The sequence below is a fragment of the Chelonoidis abingdonii genome, chromosome 1 (genome assembly GCF_003597395.2).
Source record: "Chelonoidis abingdonii isolate Lonesome George chromosome 1, CheloAbing_2.0, whole genome shotgun sequence".
Classification (NCBI taxonomy): domain Eukaryota; kingdom Metazoa; phylum Chordata; order Testudines; family Testudinidae; genus Chelonoidis; species Chelonoidis abingdonii.
The window spans coordinates 158,521,381-158,541,867 of NC_133769.1; the positions used below are offsets into that span (position 1 = coordinate 158,521,381).

At 45.2% G+C, this 20,487-nt stretch overlaps 1 protein-coding gene across 3 annotated transcripts; it reads right to left on the reverse strand.

Moving 5' to 3' along the window:
* Positions 1–1,856: 1,856 nt before the first annotated feature.
* On the reverse strand, positions 1,857–19,419 carry MAB21L3 (mab-21 like 3). Of its 3 annotated transcripts, none has more exons than XM_032799917.1 (7): positions 19,275–19,419; positions 18,695–18,874; positions 15,347–15,487; positions 8,601–8,892; positions 5,565–5,746; positions 4,103–4,297; positions 1,857–3,106 (listed from the first exon to the last, which is right to left on the reverse strand). In XM_032799917.1, exons 2-7 carry the CDS (start codon positions 18,740–18,742, stop codon positions 2,873–2,875), a joined length of 1,092 nt encoding a protein of 363 aa, XP_032655808.1. In that variant the 5' UTR covers positions 18,743–18,874; positions 19,275–19,419; the 3' UTR covers positions 1,857–2,872. The 3 variants fall into 3 exon arrangements, with proteins under 3 accessions (XP_032655808.1, XP_032655807.1, XP_032655810.1); XM_032799916.1 differs by having other exon boundaries at positions 19,244–19,419; XM_032799919.1 differs by lacking the exon at positions 15,347–15,487 and having other exon boundaries at positions 19,244–19,419.
* Between the last annotated feature and the right edge of the window lie 1,068 nt (positions 19,420–20,487).

The following is a 20,487-nucleotide window of genomic DNA, read 5'->3' on the forward strand; positions in this document are numbered from 1 at the left end:
CTCTGCCCCTGCCCCTGCCCCAGCCCCACCTCTTCCCACCCCTGCCCCGCCCCGCTCCCACTCTCCTGAGCTCTGCAGTAGGGCCAGGGCTGCAGTCACCAGCATAGGATGTGCAGCAACCTAACCCCAGCTGTGCTGCTGGTGAGTGCTGGGGATGGTCCCACCCTCCCCCCGAGGCCTGGGGCCCACTCGTCCCCCAGGGAGGCCTGTCCCCCTCCCCCCCCGTGGGGGGTAGGGGCTGCGTAGGGCCCCAGAATAGCTAGGGATGGCCCTGGCAGGAGATAATGCTGCTCGTTTCTTGTTTACAATGTCACCTGAAAGTGTGAACAGGTGTTCACATGGCACTGTTGTAGCCGGTGTTGCAAGATATTTACATGCCAGATGTACTAAAGATTCATATGTCCCTTCATGCTTCAACCACCATTCCAGAGCGTATGTGTCCATGCTGATGACGGGTTTTGCTCAATAACAATCCACAGCAGAGTGGACTGATGCATGTTCACTTTCATCATCTGAATCAGGTGCCACCAGCAGAAGGTTAATTTCCTTTGTTGATGGTTCAGATTCTGTAGTTTCCGCATCAGAGGGTTGCTTTTTGAAGACTTCTGAAAGCATGCTCCACACCTCTCATCCCTCTCAGATTTTTGGAAAGCACTTCAGATTCTGAAATTGTTATAGCTATCTTTAGAAATCTCACACTGGTACCTTCTTTACATCTTGTCAATTCAGCAGTGAAAGTGTTCTTAAAACAAACAACATATGTTGGGTCATCACCCAAGATTGCTATAATATGAAATGCATGGCAGAATTTGGGTAAAACAGAGCAGGAAACACAATTCTCCCTCAAGGAGTTCAGTCATAAATTTAATTAACACATTTTTTTAAACAAGTGTCATCAGCATGGAAGCATGTCCCCTGGAATGGTGGCTGAAGAATGAAGGGACATAGGAATGTTCAGCATACCTGGCATGTAAATACCTTGCAATGCCAGCTACAAAAGTGCCATGTGAACACCTGTTCTCTCTTTCAGGTGACATAAATAAGAAGCCAGCAGCAGTATCTCCTGCAAATGCAAATAAACTTCTTTGTTTTAGCGATTGGCTGAACAAGAAGTAGGACTGAGTGGACTTATAGGCTCTAAAGTTTTACATTGTTTTGTTTTTGAGTGCAGTTATGTAACAAAAAAAATTTACATTTGTAAATTGTGCTTTCACCATAAAGAGATTGCAGTACAGTACTTGTATGAGGTGAACTGAAAAATACTATTTCTTTTGTTTATCATTTTTACAGTGCAAATATTTGTAACACTTTGTATTCTGTGCTGTAATTTAAATCAATATATTGAAAATGTAGAAAAGCATCGAAAAATAGTGAATACATTTCTATGAGTATTCTATTGTTTAACAGTACGATCAAAACTGCAATTAATTGCAATTACTTTCTAAAATCATGATTAATATTTTTTTAGTTAACCGTGTGAGTTAATTGCGATTAGCCGACAGCCCTAACTATTATCTATATTGTGGCAGGCCTCGCTGCCCCAATCAAGGATCATCGTGTTGGGTGCTGTATGCACTCATCATGAAAAGACAGACCCTGCGCCAAAGACCTTACAAACATAGAATATTAGGGTTGGAAGGGACCTCAGGAGGTCATCTAGTCCAACCCCCTCTTCAAAGCAGGACCAACACCAACTAAATCATCCAAATCACACGAAAAGAGTGTAAGAGGCTAGAGCAGAGCTCAGGATGATTCCCTGGCCATGATAGCTAAGAGAAGGTTTATTTTTAGATTATGTGAGCATGTTATAATCCAGTCAGCAATTTATGGTAGTAGAAAATAAAACACTTTATTGTAATTTGAGTAATTTAATAACATTAAACACAACATTCACTTTAGAACTCTTTTTGTTTCTTTTCTCAGAACACTAACACTTTATTTTTTATATATATTATATATAGAAAGCTCTGGAATCCTCTGCAACTAGGAACCTTTGAAAAATGCTCCTTCTGTCTCTAACAGCACCCAAAAATATACAGGCGCTAAAAGGTGAGAGATCAGTTCATCCCCCAGACAGCTGGGCAGAGCCAGATGGGCTTGAGAGCTCTGTCACAGCAAACACAGGCAGGGGGCAGAGGGCATGGCACTAGCACAGGTGACAAAGGCAAACCCGGGGAGCCTGCCCCAAGAAAAACTTGAGAGAAAAAGACCACAAGGGAAAGGCAAAAAACAGTAACTGGACTATTCAACACTTACCAATTAAACTCTCTTTACACTGAGGGCAGGACCCACATTTAATTGTGGAGGGAGGTGAGACAGACTGGCTCTAACAATAACATCTTGTGATTGTACCGAGGTTTCCATCTGCATTTCTCAATGCACTGTACAAACATTCATTCAGTCTCACAACAATGCTGTCAGGTAGGTAGGTATTAATTCCATTTTACAGACGGGTGAGGAGGCAGTATAGAGGAGTCAAGTCTCACAGCGAGTAGGTAGCAGAGTAAGGTGTCCTGGTTGCTATTCCCCTGCCTTTACCACTAGACCACTCTGCATTTTGGCCTATGAACCACAGGACTATGACAAACAATGGGCAGGATCTGATCTGGCTTGTTTTGGGGATCTGAATGGCAGTGGCTCCAAGACAGGCAGCTCAAACTGTAGAAAGCAAATTGCAATGACTGGGCATCAAGCAAACCCTCTAGATAATTTTGTCCCCTCGCTGCTTTCAGTTTGACTCTTCTCTTCCATACTGCACGTGCCACACGTCTCAGGTTCAAAGTCACAGCATCTACTGAAAGGGCAGAACAACTACAGACAACAAGAGGGACTAGGGTGTAAAACAAGATTGAGAGATCAGGTTCTCCCTGCCTCAGTCCAGGCAGAGCACGGGGTTCTCCAGGAAGCCGGCGAGCTTGCCGGCCACTAGGTCCAGGTCACTGGTGTTGGCATACTTGAGCAGGTTGGTGCCCCTAATGAAGTAATGCTTCAGGAAGTGCTGGCTCACGCACTTGTGCAGCTTCTTCACCATGCGCAGGAAGCCTTCCCGGAAGCAGCGCCAGTCCTTGGCGTGCGGGTACTTCTCGCATGTCCAGAACAGCACCATCTGCAAGAGGCAGATAGGAGGGGAGGAGGAAGGAGAGATGTTACAGGGATGCTGCCAAAGATTCACACAATTAGCGAAGGTAATTTTACTGCTGATGAAAAGTGCTGGAGTGACGCCCTGGAGACTGAAGGCAATGGCAATGCAAGCGTCTCTTGTCACTTTACCCCCGCCACAGAGGGACCATGCTAAATCAATCCTGGCCCTCCTCTCTAATTACCATGCCAACAAGGATACCAATGATGGGTTTTACTATGTGGACACCATTTCACCACGGGCTGGTGAGTGAGACCCACCAAGTTCATTTAGCGAGGCCAACAAACAGCCATCCATTGGGAGCAATTTTCAGTCACTACTGACCTTGGCAGGATTGGATCCAGTGACCACCACCACTAGCATGCACTGTGTCACCCTGGGCAAGCCACTTCCCCTTTCTGTGCTTGTTTCCTACCTCTGTACCTACCTTGCTACCTCACAGAGGGTCTTGTGAGCATGACCGGGTAAAAACTTTGAGCTCCTCAGACAAAAGTCTCAGTAGAAATGCAAAGTGGGTTAGGTTGTAGCAGGGAACAGAGTATAATATATGATATTGGCCAAGAAATAATGTGTGATCATGCAGATCAAAACTATATTGTAATGCATATGTGGACTTAAGGTAGCATGGGCAGCCTTAATGCTGAGACTGCCTGACTTTTGTGTGTTTACCTGTAACCATGCAACCATAATGTTCTTTTAACATAATATTTTTGTATGGAATGTAGATAAACAACAATTCTCACACCATGTAAGGAAAAGAGAGTAATGTGGTGAGTGTTGTTACCTTCGGTGTTAGCTAGGGGGAGCTATAGTCTCTTAGGCCAATTATTGTATTACAATTGTTGCTACAGGCATCCCCAGCAAAGACACTGTTTGGTTGCTGCTCTCTCCTAATGACAGTATATTCCCCCCCCCCCCAAACTCCTCTCTGCTGACCTGACCACTCTTGCCTGCTATACACACCTGTAGGTGATAGGTTGTCAGGATTGGCTTATTTCCTGTACACCAGACATCCTCCTTCATTTGTCTCATGACCCGGAAGCACTTCATGCGGCAGCCACCGTCCTCGTCAAGGCCCTCGATCAGCATGCACTCAGCTCGGGAGAAGTCCAGCTGCCAGTGGTAATTGGAGCGGGCCAGGAGATTAAAGCCAAATGACTGCAGAAGAACGGGGGAAAAGTTACAAAGGGGAGGGGGGGCCCTGCAAACTTATCTTCAGAGCAGCATGAAGGGAGGATAAGGGAAGGATCCACTGCACCTGCCTGTTACCTCTTGTGCACTATGGACTGAGGTACAAGGGACAGCAAGTTTGGGTTTCCTAATTCCCCGTGAATGTCTGTCCACATCAAACCAGCCAGTTCCTCACATGTGGTTATTCCTCACCCCAGAGAGACCCAGCTCCAAAGGAGAAGGGGGAGCTGCAAGCCGTGCTGCACTGGCAGAACTGTCTGGGCATGTGGTAATGGCACAGCAGGGCCCACTGCAGGTCAGGATGAAAAGGCAATTGAGTTACATGGGAAATCCCTGCACTAGAACAGCAGGAGAATCACTACATCAGGACCGAGGTGGCCAGAGCTCTGCCAGTGGAGTAAGACAGGACTCACCATGTACAGGGCAGGATGAGACTGAGGGGCATGTGCAGAGAAGGGTGGGGGGTGTGACAGTAAGAGGCAGAGTGATAAGACCAGAACTACCAGGATGGTGCTGGTCAGGACTGAGCAGCATTGGCAGAGCTGGGGGGAGAGGCATGGAGAGTCTTGCACAACATCTGTCTATACAGATCAAACCTGCACAGGATTCACAAACACTAATATTAAAGAAAACTAGTACATTTATAAGCATTTCTAAGTATACAGATGTTTTTACTAAAGAAAGTAGCTCTTCCGGGCATTTAAGAAGCATGACTTTCTCAAGCTCTTTCTAGGTCTGATTTCAGGTCAGGAAGATCATTTTAGACAGATACAGAACAGGGCGATCTGAAACCTTAAGACTGACCCACCTAGGAAGAGACTGATGCCACTAATTGGAAATCCAGTACTGGCTGCTTGGCGCTCATCCTCCTCCAGGGAGCATTAGCTGCAGGCTATGGAAGTCAACAGAGCTCTCAGTGCCTGATGGAAAATGGTGTCTTATCCTCCCCATAAAAGGCCTAGTTCTCCCCATTTTGCACCTTGTCATTATTTACATCTGTTCCAAATGAGTAACAAGCAGGTAGAAAATTCTGCTGTTCTGATTTGAGTCAAGCCACCCTGACAAGGGTGTGCCTCAACCTCTGTGCTGCTCAGAACCATTTAACACTGATATCTTCTGAGAGTTCCAGCAGGTTTCCCAGCTCCCAGTTGTGAGAAGTTTTCGACAATATGGTCAGATCTTTCACAGCATTACTGGGCCTTTAAGTCCACCTCCTGCGCCCCCTGCATTGTACCTTGATGCACTGCACTTTCTCCTGGGGAGGCCAGCGCTTGAAGCAGCGGGGCCACCGGGCTCTCTCAGGCCAGCAGGTTGGGATTTCCACAGTGGGGACCAGCTCCACCTCTACCTGGGAGTCTGGTGTCTCCACAGCAACTCGAACCACTGAGCTGAAACTCTCCAGAATACTGACTTTACCTGGGAAGGAATGACGAGAGGAGATGATAAAGACACGGCTGACCTTCTGCACAGGCCAAGCAAGAGGCCGTTTGGGGCTCTGTATCCCTTGCGAACCCTGCTGCTCAGGGGCCTGCTTCAACTCTCACTTTCCAACAATGGGACCAAATTAAACAACTCACCACCTAGATCCCCCTGGGGCACCAAGACAAGGGGAGGAGGAGGTAGCAACTCAACATCTTGTTTCCCGCTCAACCTCGACCCAAGCAAATCTTAAGACCAGCCTAAGATAAAGAGGAGCAGAATTGCTGCACCCTAAACATCTCCAACAACCCACTGACACAAGAGGAAGCAAGGGAGCTCAGTGAGTCTGAGTAGAGAAAGGTCTCAATTGAAACCTCAGCTTCAAAGACCTCCTCATCTTTAGGGGAAGTCCAGATCCATGAACTCTGTTGTGAGGCTTATCTCTGCCCCAGTGGTTATTAAGGATATTGTATGAGTTAGGCATACTCTGGTCTGGCTGGGAACTTACATGGAAGCCAACTCCAGAGGACAGTCTGACCCATGTGAAGTGACAATGGCAAACTGAGGCACTGCAAAGCCTCCAAATCTGCTACTGCGTGGCAAAAAGGCAACAGTGAAATCAGGGAAGTGTTCGGGTAACTTAAGCTGTCTTTGGCAGAGTTTGTCCTATTTGAAAACAGTTAAGCACACTGTCCTACTTCAGTCCATCTCTTCTGCCATCTGTCATGTTCCAGAGGAGACAGCACCATATGCCCAGACATCTTTGATGAACCAACAGTTTGGGAGCTGTTCCTTTAAAGAATGCTAGGTTTTCACCCTGACAGGTTGCTTTCCACAGAAGTAAAATGTCTGAGGCAAGAAAACAAAACATTTGACTTTTCTGCCAAGCCATAGCATCTGCTTGGTGGTGGGATTTTTTATTTCTCACTACTCCATCCCCCTCAATAGTAATAAATATTTTCTATAGGAATGAGTTGCTAAATAAATTGGTTGAACACTGAGTTTGATTTTAACAGGTCTCTCCAGGATCTTGCAAGATCAAAATCCAGAGTTACATCTGGGTAGGGAAAGTTGCATCTGTGCGTTTGCAATGCTGGGATGCAGTGTCATCCTACTGAAAGGTAAAATTGTCCTTAGAAGACAGGCAACATGGTCTGAGGTCAGCCTTGGACAAGATACAACCAATGTGCCTCAGTTTCCCCAGCTAAAGAATGGAGATAATAATACTTACTCACACCAGAGGGTGTGGGTTTAATAAGTTGAAGCCAGTAAAGTGCTTCAAAGATGACAACTGCGAAGTATGATTATTATTATTAAGGTGGCCTCCCTTAAGCTAGCAGTTAGAAGTGACTGAAGCCACAGTTCTAAAGGAGTGTTTAAAACACAGCACAAAGCACATCACATCTGCAATCAATTCTTCAGTTTCTTTTATATGGAAGGCTGGGATGTAAACACATATTTTGGAGCTGCCTATGAGAGGTAGCAGCAGTTTTGCGGCAAGTGACCCCCCCATGACATTACCTCAAAGCAGGATGGGGTGGGAGCAGCCTGGGCATAGCCAGGATTGGTCTAAAGTCTGAATAAAGATAACAAAGGGTTTTGCTCAAAGGAGAAGATCTGCCACCCAGCTCCTCAATATCACAAGCTGCAAAGCTATGAAAGCCTCAGGCTTCTCTTGGGGAATATGCACCTCCAAGCAGTGGTGCCTGGTTGCTGGTTGCCCCACTGCTCACTCAGGTTTGACCTCGTCGTCCCTGCATCATCATGGGAGGGCAGCAGGGCCAAAACTGAGTGAGCGGCATTGCAACATGGTGTATGGGGCTTGCAACACCACTCAGGTTTGGCCCCACAACCCCTGCATCCAAACTTGAGTGGCGCTGCAACACCCATGCACCAGGTCACAACATCACTCACTCATTTTTGGCCCTGCCACTCTCTCAACCCCACCATAATTGAGCTGCCATGGGGCCAAACCTGAAGGGGCAGCATGGCGGGCAGCATTGCTTCTGTTCACCATTGCCACAGGGCTGGCTCTTGCACCAGGCTCCTACCCAGCCTCACACCACAGCAGCCCACGTCCCCTCTGCTCTGCCCACAGGACACACTCAGCGACAGCCTCAAGAGCTGCAATGAGTGCCCCCATGGGAGAGCTGTCTGGGAGAGGGCAGTAGGGAGCCCTGGGGCGTACCATGTCAAAAGTACCTGGGGATGCCCCTGCCTCCCAGTACCATTCCCAGTCCTCTCCCCATTCACTGTCCTACCCTTCATCCACACCATCACAGACTGTCTTTCTGGTTGGTCTAGGCCCAGAAAGGAACAGACTTAAACACCAGCTGGCCATTGACACAGGTTTCAACCTCAGCTGCCTTCATTTAAAGACATTTGCAGGCAAGAGCTACCAGTGCTTGCCCTCTGCAAAGGCACAAAGATACCCCAGGGAAGCTCTGCAGCTTGGGCTGGAGAAGCCTAGAAGGTCTATCGGACCCACATAGTTTCTGGCCCAGCAGAAAAGCAGGTTATTTTCTGAAAATTTAGGCAAAAGACAATGTTGGTTGCTTTTTTGGGGTGGTGCTGAGGGAGGACTGGGTCCAAATTCATAACAGAATCCGAACGTCCCTGAGCACTGAAAGCTTGTAATCTGAACCTGGGTCGAGAGATCTTACTTGTGCAAATGGACCTCATCTTCATCATGGGCCAGTGTCTTCTCAGCTCTGGGGTGTGTGAGGCAATCTATATTCACAAGGAGTGAGGCAAGTGGCCAAATACCCGCTATGGGTAGTGATCACAGTCCCCTATTAGAGGACTGTGCTTGAGAGGTGGATTCCCTTCACACCTTTCCCACTCAACTCACTGGAGAGGTTACAGGAGGTAATTGACTTCTCCGTCAACTCCCTGAAGATGGCAAGGACCTTGGCTGGAACAAGGTCACCTTCGATGTTCACCTCTGTCTCATGCCACTGCTGCAGGCTCTTTGAGAACTGCTCCACCTCCAGCCACTGCTGAAGCTCCTCTGGGTCCCGTACTGGGGAAAGGAGCTTTGCCCCATGCACGGAGTAATACCGCCAGTGCCGTACCTGGCGCTCCCGGTACCCTGTCAGGCCACGCAGTGGGATTGTGATGAGGAAGTGGCTGGGTGCTAAGACCTGGAAGAGTTCAGAGAGATTGAGAGAGGAAATGAGGGCAGATTTACAACCTGGATACGGGGAACATGGTCACAGCAGGTAGAATCACTGGGGCTTCTGAGCAAAAGGGAAAGTCACACTGGAATGGAAGCAGCTCAGTGCAGATAGGCTCCAAGTGGAACCTATCTGGCTAGGATACTGTCTTAGAATAAGGCTGGAGGCTAGAATGTGTCAGCCATGTGCTATTTAGGGTCACAAAATGAGAAAACTGTCATTAGAAGGAAGCTGAAGTGACCATCATGGGCAACGCTACCAACATCAAATTGAAACACCGTTGGCTGATGTGTTACCTCTCCCTCCACCTTCCCCTCTTCACTCTTTGTTGGAGCCATAATCTTCCACGGTTAGGTCTGCAATTGCAAAAGATGCAGTTACAGAGAGAGATGCTAGGACGGAAGGCAAGATATGTATAAATTATTGCCTAAGTATTATTTCTAGAGATTGGCCTAGAGATTGTTAGAGTAATAATAATGTCAATGCTCACTTCTCTAGCCCCTTTCACCCACGAATCCCAAAGTCCCTTAAAGACATTAGTAAAATAAGCCTTTTACAGACTGCTTTGTGGTAGGGAAATATTGTCCCCATCTGACAGATGGGGAAGCTGAAAAGTGAAATGACATTCCCAAGGCCACACAGTGAGTCAGTGGCAGAGCCAGGAAGAGACTCCAGTAGTCTGGTCACCTATGTCACATGGAATTGTTTCTGCTCTTTGATTGGATGACAAACTTTTAAGACATGAGTGTAATAAACAAGTTGATAAATAACCAATAGCCACTAGTCTTGCTGGCATATCAATATAGTCTTCATATGAAGAACAACCATTTTCCTATAAAAAGCTCTTTGTGACTAGTGAATTAGCAGGGGAATGAACATAGTCAAACCTATTAGCTACTCAGAATTTGAACAACTGTTTCCTAACACTGTTTTTGGAGTATTGAACAATCTTGGCTCTCTCAGCCCAAACAACGTGGCTAAAACATCCAGACGTTTACCAATCTGAACTCTGAAGCTTTTCAGCTTTGCTTATCACTAATCATAACTCAGCCTGACATTATTAGGGGAAAACCTACTAGAGAAACAGAATCTAAACTGACAGCAATTGCTGAAAGGTGGTTACCCCAAGGTAAACAAAACACTATGCCATTCTGCAGTAATGGGCCAAAGCACTGTTGTAACACTGTTGGTAGCTCCGCTGACTTAGGGTGTTGCTGCTGAACACGGTAAGGTCTTTTTAAACAAAGCCCACCAGCAGGAAGCATTGAAATTGCAAATGCAACGGTGGAAACCTTTGTTTAGTCAAATCCAGTTCATCAGACAGGAGGAGGAAAGAGGACAGTCACCACAGGAAATTTCAGAATAAAATGGACCCCACAAGAAATATTTTTGTTTCTGGGTATTGAGAAATCAGCGAAGCCAATTTAGGATCTACATGCTACACTCCATAAGAACAGAATGCAGCAGCTTTCATGGGATGACTGGCTTATTTTACAGTGCATCTCCTTAATCACATCAGCACAGAAAAAAATCATACAGGACAGAATCAATTTTTCCCAGCCTTTTTCCATTCTAGGATGTCTACTTTTACCTGCTCACACTGATTGTAATGTAATTGTTCTGATGCACCTGGGAACCACAAATGCTCCCCTCCTAGTGAATTATCAGCGATCCACAGGCTAGGAAAAACTGGTCCAGTGATCCGAGCCAAAGACAAAGGTACCCGGTCCTAATATGAACTCAGCACGGCTTAAGCCTTGCTCAATCAGACTGAGATTCCCTCGTCACTTCGAATTACTCTTAAAGTGTTGTAAAGCCTCTCTCTCTCATGATGAAGGATTCCCCTGTGGTGTGTTTCAATGAGATATTTTAAAATCTCACTTCTTCAAGCTGTCCTGGATGGGAGAGAATCTGTGTGTGCATGGCCTCTGGGCAAGGCTGCTTTGTGCCACATGATCACTCCTGCCTCAAAAATTGGACTTAAAATAACAGCAGGGCTTCAGTGGATGACACAGCATTGAATCTGTGCTGGCTAACGTCATACATCAATCTCACTGTTCAGAAGGCTGGAGATGGGGTGAGCAAGCCCCAATATATTGAACAACCATGTTGCCAAACTTTCAAAAATCATGAGTCGAGCCATAAGAGATCATGAGATTTAAACAAAATAGTAATGATCTGGGGGGGTTCTTTATATTTGCCTTTCGTGTTTTCAAGCTTTTCTCTGCAACCGTGAGCACTAGAAATGTACTTTTTTCAGATGAAATCTGGGAGTCTCATGGAATCATAAGACTCCTGCAGATGGGGCTTTAGCAGAAAACACCAAATATCAAAAGACTCCAGACAGAATCCCGAGAGTTAGCAATAACGGAATAGGTGCATTCACATTTCAGCCCATTGGCTGAATAGGACTCACACCCACCTTTATCTTTCATATGGACCTTCTGTGCAGCCTATATATACTACAAGCCTCAGCATGCCATGTGCCACTTTTATCTGAGCAAAGCCACTGGGAGCAACCTAGAGCAATCTATGCTGGCACCTGTAGTCTGTGGCCCATTCTTCTGTATTAAAAACAGTTGCTAAAGTTACGCAAATTAGATGCAACCCAGCCCTTGGGCTCCTGGCAAAATGCAAAGCATTCCTTAGGGTATAGCAAGAAGGAGAAATAGTAAGTTAGAAACAAAGGTCCTGTGCTCCGAGCTCCCTTGCAAGGAGGCTGGGAAGGTCAGAGGAGAGACTGGCTATGCGGGTGAGGGATCTTGTATCTGGAGAAGAGGGATGGATGAGGATGAAGCAGGCATGGGTGCAACTGTTTGGAGGAGTCGGTGTGAGGTATTTATACCTGGACAGATGAGTGGAATGGGCGTTTCCCCCGAAGCAGAGCGGACCACTTGGCCAGTAAAGCTGGCTGATCCTGAGAGAAGCAGAGAGGAAAATAAGAAGTATACAGAACATGGAGCGAAAGCATGTGCCATACAGTTAGTTCTTGAAGCATTTTGGAGTTTCCGCCGAGCCTAATAATAAAGAAAAGGTTGCCCAGCTATTGTCCACAGAGCTAATACACTGGTGGGAAGTGCCACACTGACAGCTCTGGAGAGGGAGCTAAGCTGCCCAACTCTGCCTCACCAATGCCCCTCAAGCTGTCCCATGTGCCCCAGATTGACCACCCCGACTCCGGGAGGGGAGTCCCATTTCTACAGGTTGTTCAATCTACAGGACCTGTGTTGAGGCCACCAACACGGTGTCAACTGTGTGATGATGGTTTTTCAATCTGGAATCTCTCCACTAGGAACTGAAATGAGACCCCGGACTCCTTTTGCACAGGCAATAATATCTGAATCAGTGACCCTGTATGTGAAAGTCTTGAGACCTGATTAAATCTCTCCCTGTGCAATCCACCAACTGGACAGATGTAGCCACTTGAGTACTATTTCCTGATGACAATCATGGGGTATGTTCCCTTTTCCTTGGGTATATGAGGTGATTACTTACCTGTAATTGTTTTTTTCTGAAATTCTGACCTGTAATAAAGTCACATTCTTGGGCCTATTATAGCTGCTATCTCTGAAGAACTCCCACTGGCAGGCACAGAAAATAAACAAAGTAAATACTGGGCAGGGAGATGAAAATAAGGCCCTTTTCTGAAGAATAAACCATGTCCACACTGGAGCATTTGGCTACCGGAAGCAGGTGAGATTTGCTTTGGCAAGAGCCTTTGACATACTTGCACTGAACACTTTCTGGGTAGGGCTGATCAGGAATTCTTCAACAGAATAATTTACTGTCAAAAAAATGCCAATTTGTCAAAGCTAGAAAGGGTCAGTTTCAACAAATTCCTCCTCTTGAAAATTTTTATGAAAGAGTTTTGAAATTGTTGAAAAGTTCCATTTTTTTTGTTCGACATGACTTTTCATTTTCAAGTTGAAGTTCATGTACACTAAAAATAGTTTTTAAAATAAAAAGGTCAAAATCAAAACAAATCTTCTATTTTATCAAAACAAAATGTTTCAGCTGACGTAAACTGATTCCCTCCCCCCAGATTTTTAGTTTGTGAACATTTGCAAAACGTTGACTTTTTGTCCTGATTCAGGATGGGAAATCTGAAAAAATCTTCCCAAGACAGGAAAACAGTTTCTTGTCCAGGTCTATTTCTGGAAGAACACAGTTAGGAATGCTTAAAGTACAACATGGACGTCTAGATCTTCCCAACAATTGGAATCCCACCATATTAAATGATTCCTGTTCCCAAAAGCAACACCCCAAAAGTTCTACTGAAAGGAACATAAGAATGGCCATACTAGCTCAGACCTATAGTCCATTTTGATCTAGTCCAATATCCTGTCTTCCAGCAGTGGAAGATGCTTCAAAGGGAATGAACAGAACAATGATCCATCCCATTGCCCACTCCCAACATCAAACACAGACTGGCATGTGCTCTGACGTCTTTTCAACCATATTACTCTCCCAGAGGCAGTCACAGCAATAACTTTATGGGCTTTGTTTTGGAAGCAGGAGTAGGTAGTGCCCTGACCTAACTGTCATCTCTTATAAATACATCTTTTAAAACTCCATTCCTACACAATATAGTTAACAAACAGCTACATCCCCTCCCCCCTCCACGAAACTTAACTAAAACATGCAGATTTTTAGCACTGGATTTAGTTAAATATGGATGATACACTGGCCACTTTATAGGTAAAGTTTTCAGGGTCTCACTTCGGCAGATCAAGTTTACCTATAGTAATTCCTGATTACTCCCCCCTAAAAAGATTATCTTGCTTTTTTTGCAGGCTTCAGCAGCCATTCCATCTTGGACTGGGATCTTGCCACATCTCACATGTTAAGCAGAATTCATCTAGGTCAATATGGGGGAGCAGCTGAATGATGCACCAAGTGGTGTTTGTGGTTCAGAATGTGGCACTCTTCTTTGTGGATCAATACTGTTGCCGTGGAGTATTGTGCTGCTGGAGATGCCATATTTCAGAAATGACCTAAGAATGACTAAGACTGCGTGCCCCAGAGCATAGCTAAATTCCAACTCAGGTAATAATGTTCTGCTTCCCCAAATGCCCACTGAAGCTTCAATTACATACAGTATTTTTTTTTCACTTTCTGCCCCAAACTATTGCAAAGATTGCTCTGTGCTTTTACTCAGTTGCTTTGTTCCACCCTAGAAGTGGCTGCATTTCAGTAATGGGGTCTATAATATATAACTATAGTAACATAATGCTCTTGCGATGAAAGGGTCTGTTCAAATTTATTATTATTCTTTCATTATTAAACTGATATATTTTTGATTTAAAGAGCCACGTGAAATAACCAGTCTTCACACTGGCAGAGTTGAGAGTGAACATTATTATTTTGGTGGGTATCTGACAGTCTAATCCAGGGGGAAGTTTCATTTTTCCCAATGTGACAGACCCAGGCCAGTGGGGTACAGGAGTCTGGTAGATGGCAAATATATTGGTCACTGGGTGAGTAGTTTTCTGTTCACTGAGTGACCAGAGCAGGGCTGCACTAGAGTGATCAGGAACCTGCTAGAACCAATTAACACAGACAGGCTGATTAGAACACCTGCAGCCAATCAAGGCAGGCTAATCAGGGCACCTGGGTTTAAAAAGGAGCTCACTCCAGTCAGGGAGGGGGAGCCAGAGGAGAGGAAGTGCGTGCGAGCAGCTGGGAGCAAGAGGCACAAGGAGCTGAGAATGAGAGGGTGTGCTGCTGGAGGATTAAGGAGTACAAACATTATCAGACACCAGGAGAAAGGTCCAGTAGTGAGGATAAAGAAGGTGTTTGGAGGAGGCCATGGGGAAGTAGCCCAGGAAGTTGTAGCTGTCATGCAGCTGTTACAAGAGGCACTATAGACAGCTGCAATCCACAGGGCCCTGGGCTGGAACCCGGAGTAGAGGGTGGGGCCGGGTTCCCCCGAAACCTCCCAACTCCTGATCAGACACAGGAGGAGTTGATCCAGACTGTGGGGAGGATCACTGAGGTGAGCAAATCTGCCAATAAGCGCAGGACCCACCATGGTAGAGGAGGAACTTTGTCACAACACCATCAAACTTACATCATCATGATGAAAATGGAGAAATTCCAGCTTATGAGTAAAATCTCTGAGACCTCCCCTGGTGACAGAAGTCCTTTGGCTATCCATGTTACACACGGCAGCAGTAGCAAAGCAAACTACCCAACTCCTTAAACTTGCCTTGCCAGATCCTCCTGTAGCAGTAACAAGGGAATTCAGTCTCCACAGTCCCTTCAGACTGTGGCTTCTCTGCTGAGACTGCCAGCAAAGATGACAATGTGCCAACTATGGTATTTGTTTGTGATAGGGACACTTGCCCACTATGAACAGGGGTGAACCACCAACTCATTGCATGCAGCTCACCAGACTGTACACTAAACCTTTCACCCTTACCCTAAAATTCTCGTTGTGCACACCAGAGTTGGAGATGGCCTGAAATCGAGTGTCCCTGTAGCTGATTTCTGAGGTCAGCTGTTGGATGATCTTCTGCACCTCATCCACTGTCTTAGACACCACGTGGTGTCGCCGCTCCACCTGTAGGCATCAAGCAAGTAACTTTACATCATGACTGACTGCAGACAATCTCTATCTCCAGCCAAGAGATCACCTGAACCTGGGGCATCTTGAAATGTGTGTGCGCCTGTGTGCACACATGTGTGTGAGTACAGAACTCTGGGCAATAAAGGTTTAGGGTTCTCCTCTTGATAATTGCCAGCTTACTCCATCTGGTGATAATGGAGCTGTGGCTGGAGGTTCTAAAGTAGATAAGGCCATTCAGCAATGTATTAGAGTATGGAAGGGTAGGCAGAGAATTTATTATCTTGGAATTTTTCTATTTGGCCAATTTTGGTTTTGACCTAAGACTACCCAGCTTTTCCTTTGTGTAGGCTAGCCAGTCACTGATCCAGGAACTGCAGTCTCCTAGGAGCTGGCATGGCTCAAGTATTCTCTGCTGGGTCAAGCCCACTGATGCTGTGACAGAAAACACTGACTCAAATTCATTCCTGGCATAGGCTGACACAGCTCAGCTGACTGGTCTGAACTTGGCATGTGTGAAGCATAGGAATAATTCCATTCTCAAAGGGTGCTGAAGTTTCTCCTCTGTGCTGATCTCAGCGGTAACCACAACCACAAGCTGTAACGGGAAGTTCATGCCTTGCTGTACTCTCCCTCCAGTCAAGCACTATCAGCCAAAATATTGATTATCGCCAGTTTCAGTGAAACAGAGGAGGTAGAGGACGAACTGAGGTGCAGGATGGGCAAACCAGATAAATACGAACCAATATGAACCATCCCACACCAGCACAAGTGCAAGGGTCATACAGGGATGATACAAGATACAGGCCAGAGTCAATTATTCAGGGTTTAACAGAAGGAAATACAAGACCATGCCTGGTGAAGGACACTGGCATATTCCACACATGATCCTCACACATTTGTCACTATGGAATGCAGGCTTATCCACACCGAACCGTTCTGAGGCTAGTTCATTGCTACTACTAAGTAAGTTAATTAACATATACCTAATTACTCCTCCACCCAGGGATCATTATGCAGGATGATGGGTGAGGACTATTCACTGCACTTCCCTTCATCCCGGTGCCTGATCTTATAGGAGGAGGATAGAAACAGTTAGGAAGACACCCAGCAGAAACTCAACAGCCCGCGTTAGCCGAACTAATTGGGAGAAAATGAAACCAACCAGAACCTGCAGCCAAAAATTCCAACCAAACGATTTGCAGATTTGAAATCACAACATTTTGAAATAACAGCACTGAAGCTCAGCGAGCGGAAGTGACTTCCCCTTAGGCCACACAGTAAGTCACTGGAAGAAACAAGAATAAAAGCCAGGTCTACTCTCTCAGTCACCTCCTCTGACCTCTACACCTTAGCTGCCACTGAGTCACTCTTCGTTAGAGTACTGTGTGTCTGAAAACTCACCAGTGCCATGGTGGTTATCTACTATATCTAGTAATAGATGAACCTCGGGCCCCAGAATCTCTTAGGTCTGCAGAAACAGGATGGAGGTCTTGGGAGAAGCGGCTTTCCCGTGTGATCTCTGATGTTTGCCACTTCCTGTCACAGTTATAAACACTGCACTCAACAGCCTCTTTCGCCATATACTGGTGTTTCCCTTTCCAGATCTCAGCTTCGGTAGTGTCAAAGCAAATATTAAAAACTGAACACCAATGTATTAATATTTTGGATATCAAAAACGGGTTTGGTTTGGGATCTGGAACTGAGTTAGGATTGGGTCTAATTCATCCCTCCATCTCCATCCAATACATATTTGGATTTTTTTCTTTGCTACAGGAGTGGGTTAACAACACTGATTCAGAAAAAAAAGCAGGCAGTAGCTTGCAGGCAGGCTGGTGGCTGGCTCCTGCCCTCGCCCCCCCTCCCCACCCCGGGAGGAAGATCAATGACCGAGGAGTGGATAGAAGAATCTATACATTTAATAGATCCAGTTGTAAAAAGCCATTTAAGTTAACATGCATAAATTATTACATGGTATCTGTGCTGGCTCATTGAATGATTATAAGTTTTAACAAACAGACTGTGAAGGGACATAATTTAATACATAATAATAGTGATTAATAACTGAAACCTTGTCTTTCTCACTTAGGAGGCTGCTGGAAAGAAGTCACTCTCTGTGGGATGAGAAGCTTCTGGTGGAACCTAAAATTCTCTGGGCCTCATTTAAATGCTACCTCTGGTGGTTGGTATCCCTGCATATGAGGCAGTACACTACCACAAATCTCTCTAAGCACAACCATGCCCTCCGGCTCCTATGTCACCCTGCAACAGAAATCTTTACAGTGAGAAGTACTAATTGACAAGAGTTGGCTGCAAATTTTTGGATGGAACATTTTTCCATTGGAAAAATACCAATTTGTCAAAAGTAAAACATTTTGCAAAAACATGTTGATGTCAGTAATCCTTAGTTTAGAAAAAAATGAACAGAGTTCTGATAAGGGCAAAACATTTCCACCTTTTTGAAACAGAAGCCTCGCTTTTCTGTTTAATATGACTTTTTGTTGAATTTGGGTATATAATATAAGTTGAATTGGAACAAAACATTTTGATTGACCTGAAATAATTTCTCATTGTGCAGGCAATTTCAATTTTGGGGGTTTGGTCCATTTCAGAACAGAAAAAAAATTCAAAATCGGAGCATTTCCCATGAAATTGAAACCTGGTTCCTGCCTAGCTCTCTTAAAAAGATTAGATGGCTTGTTTAGATAAGCATCCGAAGTTTAGGAAAAAGATTCAGTGAGTTCTAGCATTATCCACCTCTCCCCTAATTATTGAACACATGCATTATCTTTCTTAGAGATAACCTTGCTGCTATATTTTTGGCCCTGCTTCTATCAAATCTGGGCTTTTGGCTGGATAAAGATGAGCCCCAGAATCTCTCCTAGGTCTCAACACAAAACTCCAGCTGTGACCACATTTGAAATTCCAAATTTGGAAGATAGAGCCCAAAACACAAACTGGTTTTTGAGTGGGACAGGATGACCATGTAGGGAAAAGCTAAGAGGCCACCAAACCAAACCCTTTGCTAAGGTTCTGACAGGGAAGCATTGGAAATGTCACTAGAAATATTATTATCATGATACTTAAGCTTCTTTTTATCCCAAGACTCAAGAGTCAGACAAGCATCCAACCCTTGAATTCTGAACTTTCCAAGATCATCCCTACTTGTGGAGACAGAGAAGAGACATACCTGCAAAGACTTACCTTATTCTGGATATAAAATTCCACATCTTCTTCTGTGAATGGTTTCATGGTAGGATGTTCTTCCTTGTGCTCCAAAATTTAAATTTTATTCTCTTGCTTGGCTCTGGGTGTTTCAGAACCACTTCCAGCTTTTGGTCTGCAGCCTTCCTTGCCTTGCAAACCCAAGGCCACCTAATTCCTCTGTGGATGGAGAAGAGAGGAGACAAGCTGGGAGGTTTGCTTGTTTTTTCCGTTTTGTGTTACAATGTGTTTCAACTTACTAGGAAAAAATATGTCCAATTATTTTTTTCAAGCTCTGGTTTTATTATTATTATTTTAAAATGATGATTCTTAACATATTTACATATATAAAATATCCCAAACACTGCTTTGCCTTTGGTCTGAATTCGAAGCACCTTTCAGACTCGGTTGGGGATTCAGAGCTCTCTTGCCCAGCATTATTTTCTGATTGCCACAAACACTTCCCTGTTTTCTAACTCTTAACTAGATCATTTATAAACCCTTTCAAAACACAGAGAAACACTCCCTTGTTGAGGTCAATCCACCCACTTTCCTTCTGTAGCTGTACTGCTATGTTTACATTCAGATCACTCATTTGGGTTGCAGTCCACGGCCTCTGCTCCTTATATTTCCTTTCTCTCTCCTGCTGTATTGACAGGAAACATCCCACCGCCTGTCCCCAGCCTGCAGTTTGCTTCGCCTTCTTTACAATAAACAGATATAAAGCTGCCTCTTGTTAGCTGCCAGCTGCCCAGATAACAAACCCAACATGTCGTTAGAAGGGAAGACCATTGATTGGGCCTTATCGATCTGATAAGAGTTGGTGGCTTTTAAAAAAAAGAGTACGTCATCCTGGGGGAGAGTGGCACAGCTCTGAAGAGACATGCGTCCATGGGGCAACCTGTCCCTGGTTAGGAAGAATGGGCCCACTGTTTAGCAAAATAGTTATTTTGGCCCAGATCCACAAAGGTATTTAGGCTCCTAAAAGTCCACTGATTTCTGTGGAAGTTTAAACCCCAAACGCCTTTGAGGGTCTGGACCTTCTCCACTCTGTGTTCTCCAAGCCCTCTTTTCTGTGTTGTTATTTGTACAGTGCCAAACACAATGGGGCTCTAGTCCTGACACCACCACAATACATTTATTAATTATTATGATTATTCATTATTAGTCAAATGATGATAATGTGCTTGGCACTATACAAGACCCAACAGATAATGTGGTCCCTGCCTCCAGGAGCTGGTAGTCTAAAACTCACGCCTGCCTCCGGATCTCCCAGTGTATTTTCTATTATCCAGTTATTTAAAGCATTAGCCTCCCAACCTTCCCACCACACACTATCCTATTCCTTTTGGGGCCGTTCTTTAAAGGGATGGCCCAAAGGAGCTTGCCAGGAGAAGTCAGATTTAAGGCGCAGAGTGTGTGAGTGTGGAACAGTGGGCTAAGGAGGGCACAGCAGGGACCAGGAATAGAATGGAAGAAGATGTAAGGAGAGGCGGGGCAGGACACACTGGCAGAGGAAGGGTAAGGAGCATTTTAAATATTCAGACTGAGTTAAAAAGTAGGTCTTTATTTCCCCTTCCCATCCTCATTGTCCCTAGCTAGAGATTTCAAATCCAGGAAGGTATGAGGAAGCCTGAGTCATTTTTCTTCACCTCATACACCCACAAGCCATATACGTCTGTGGTGGGTTTCAGCTTCTCATTTTCCCATGCCCACCAGCTGTCTGGCCCTATAGCAGCTATTGGACAAACAGGCATCGAGGAATCTGGTCCCAGTCATTGCACATTAAACAG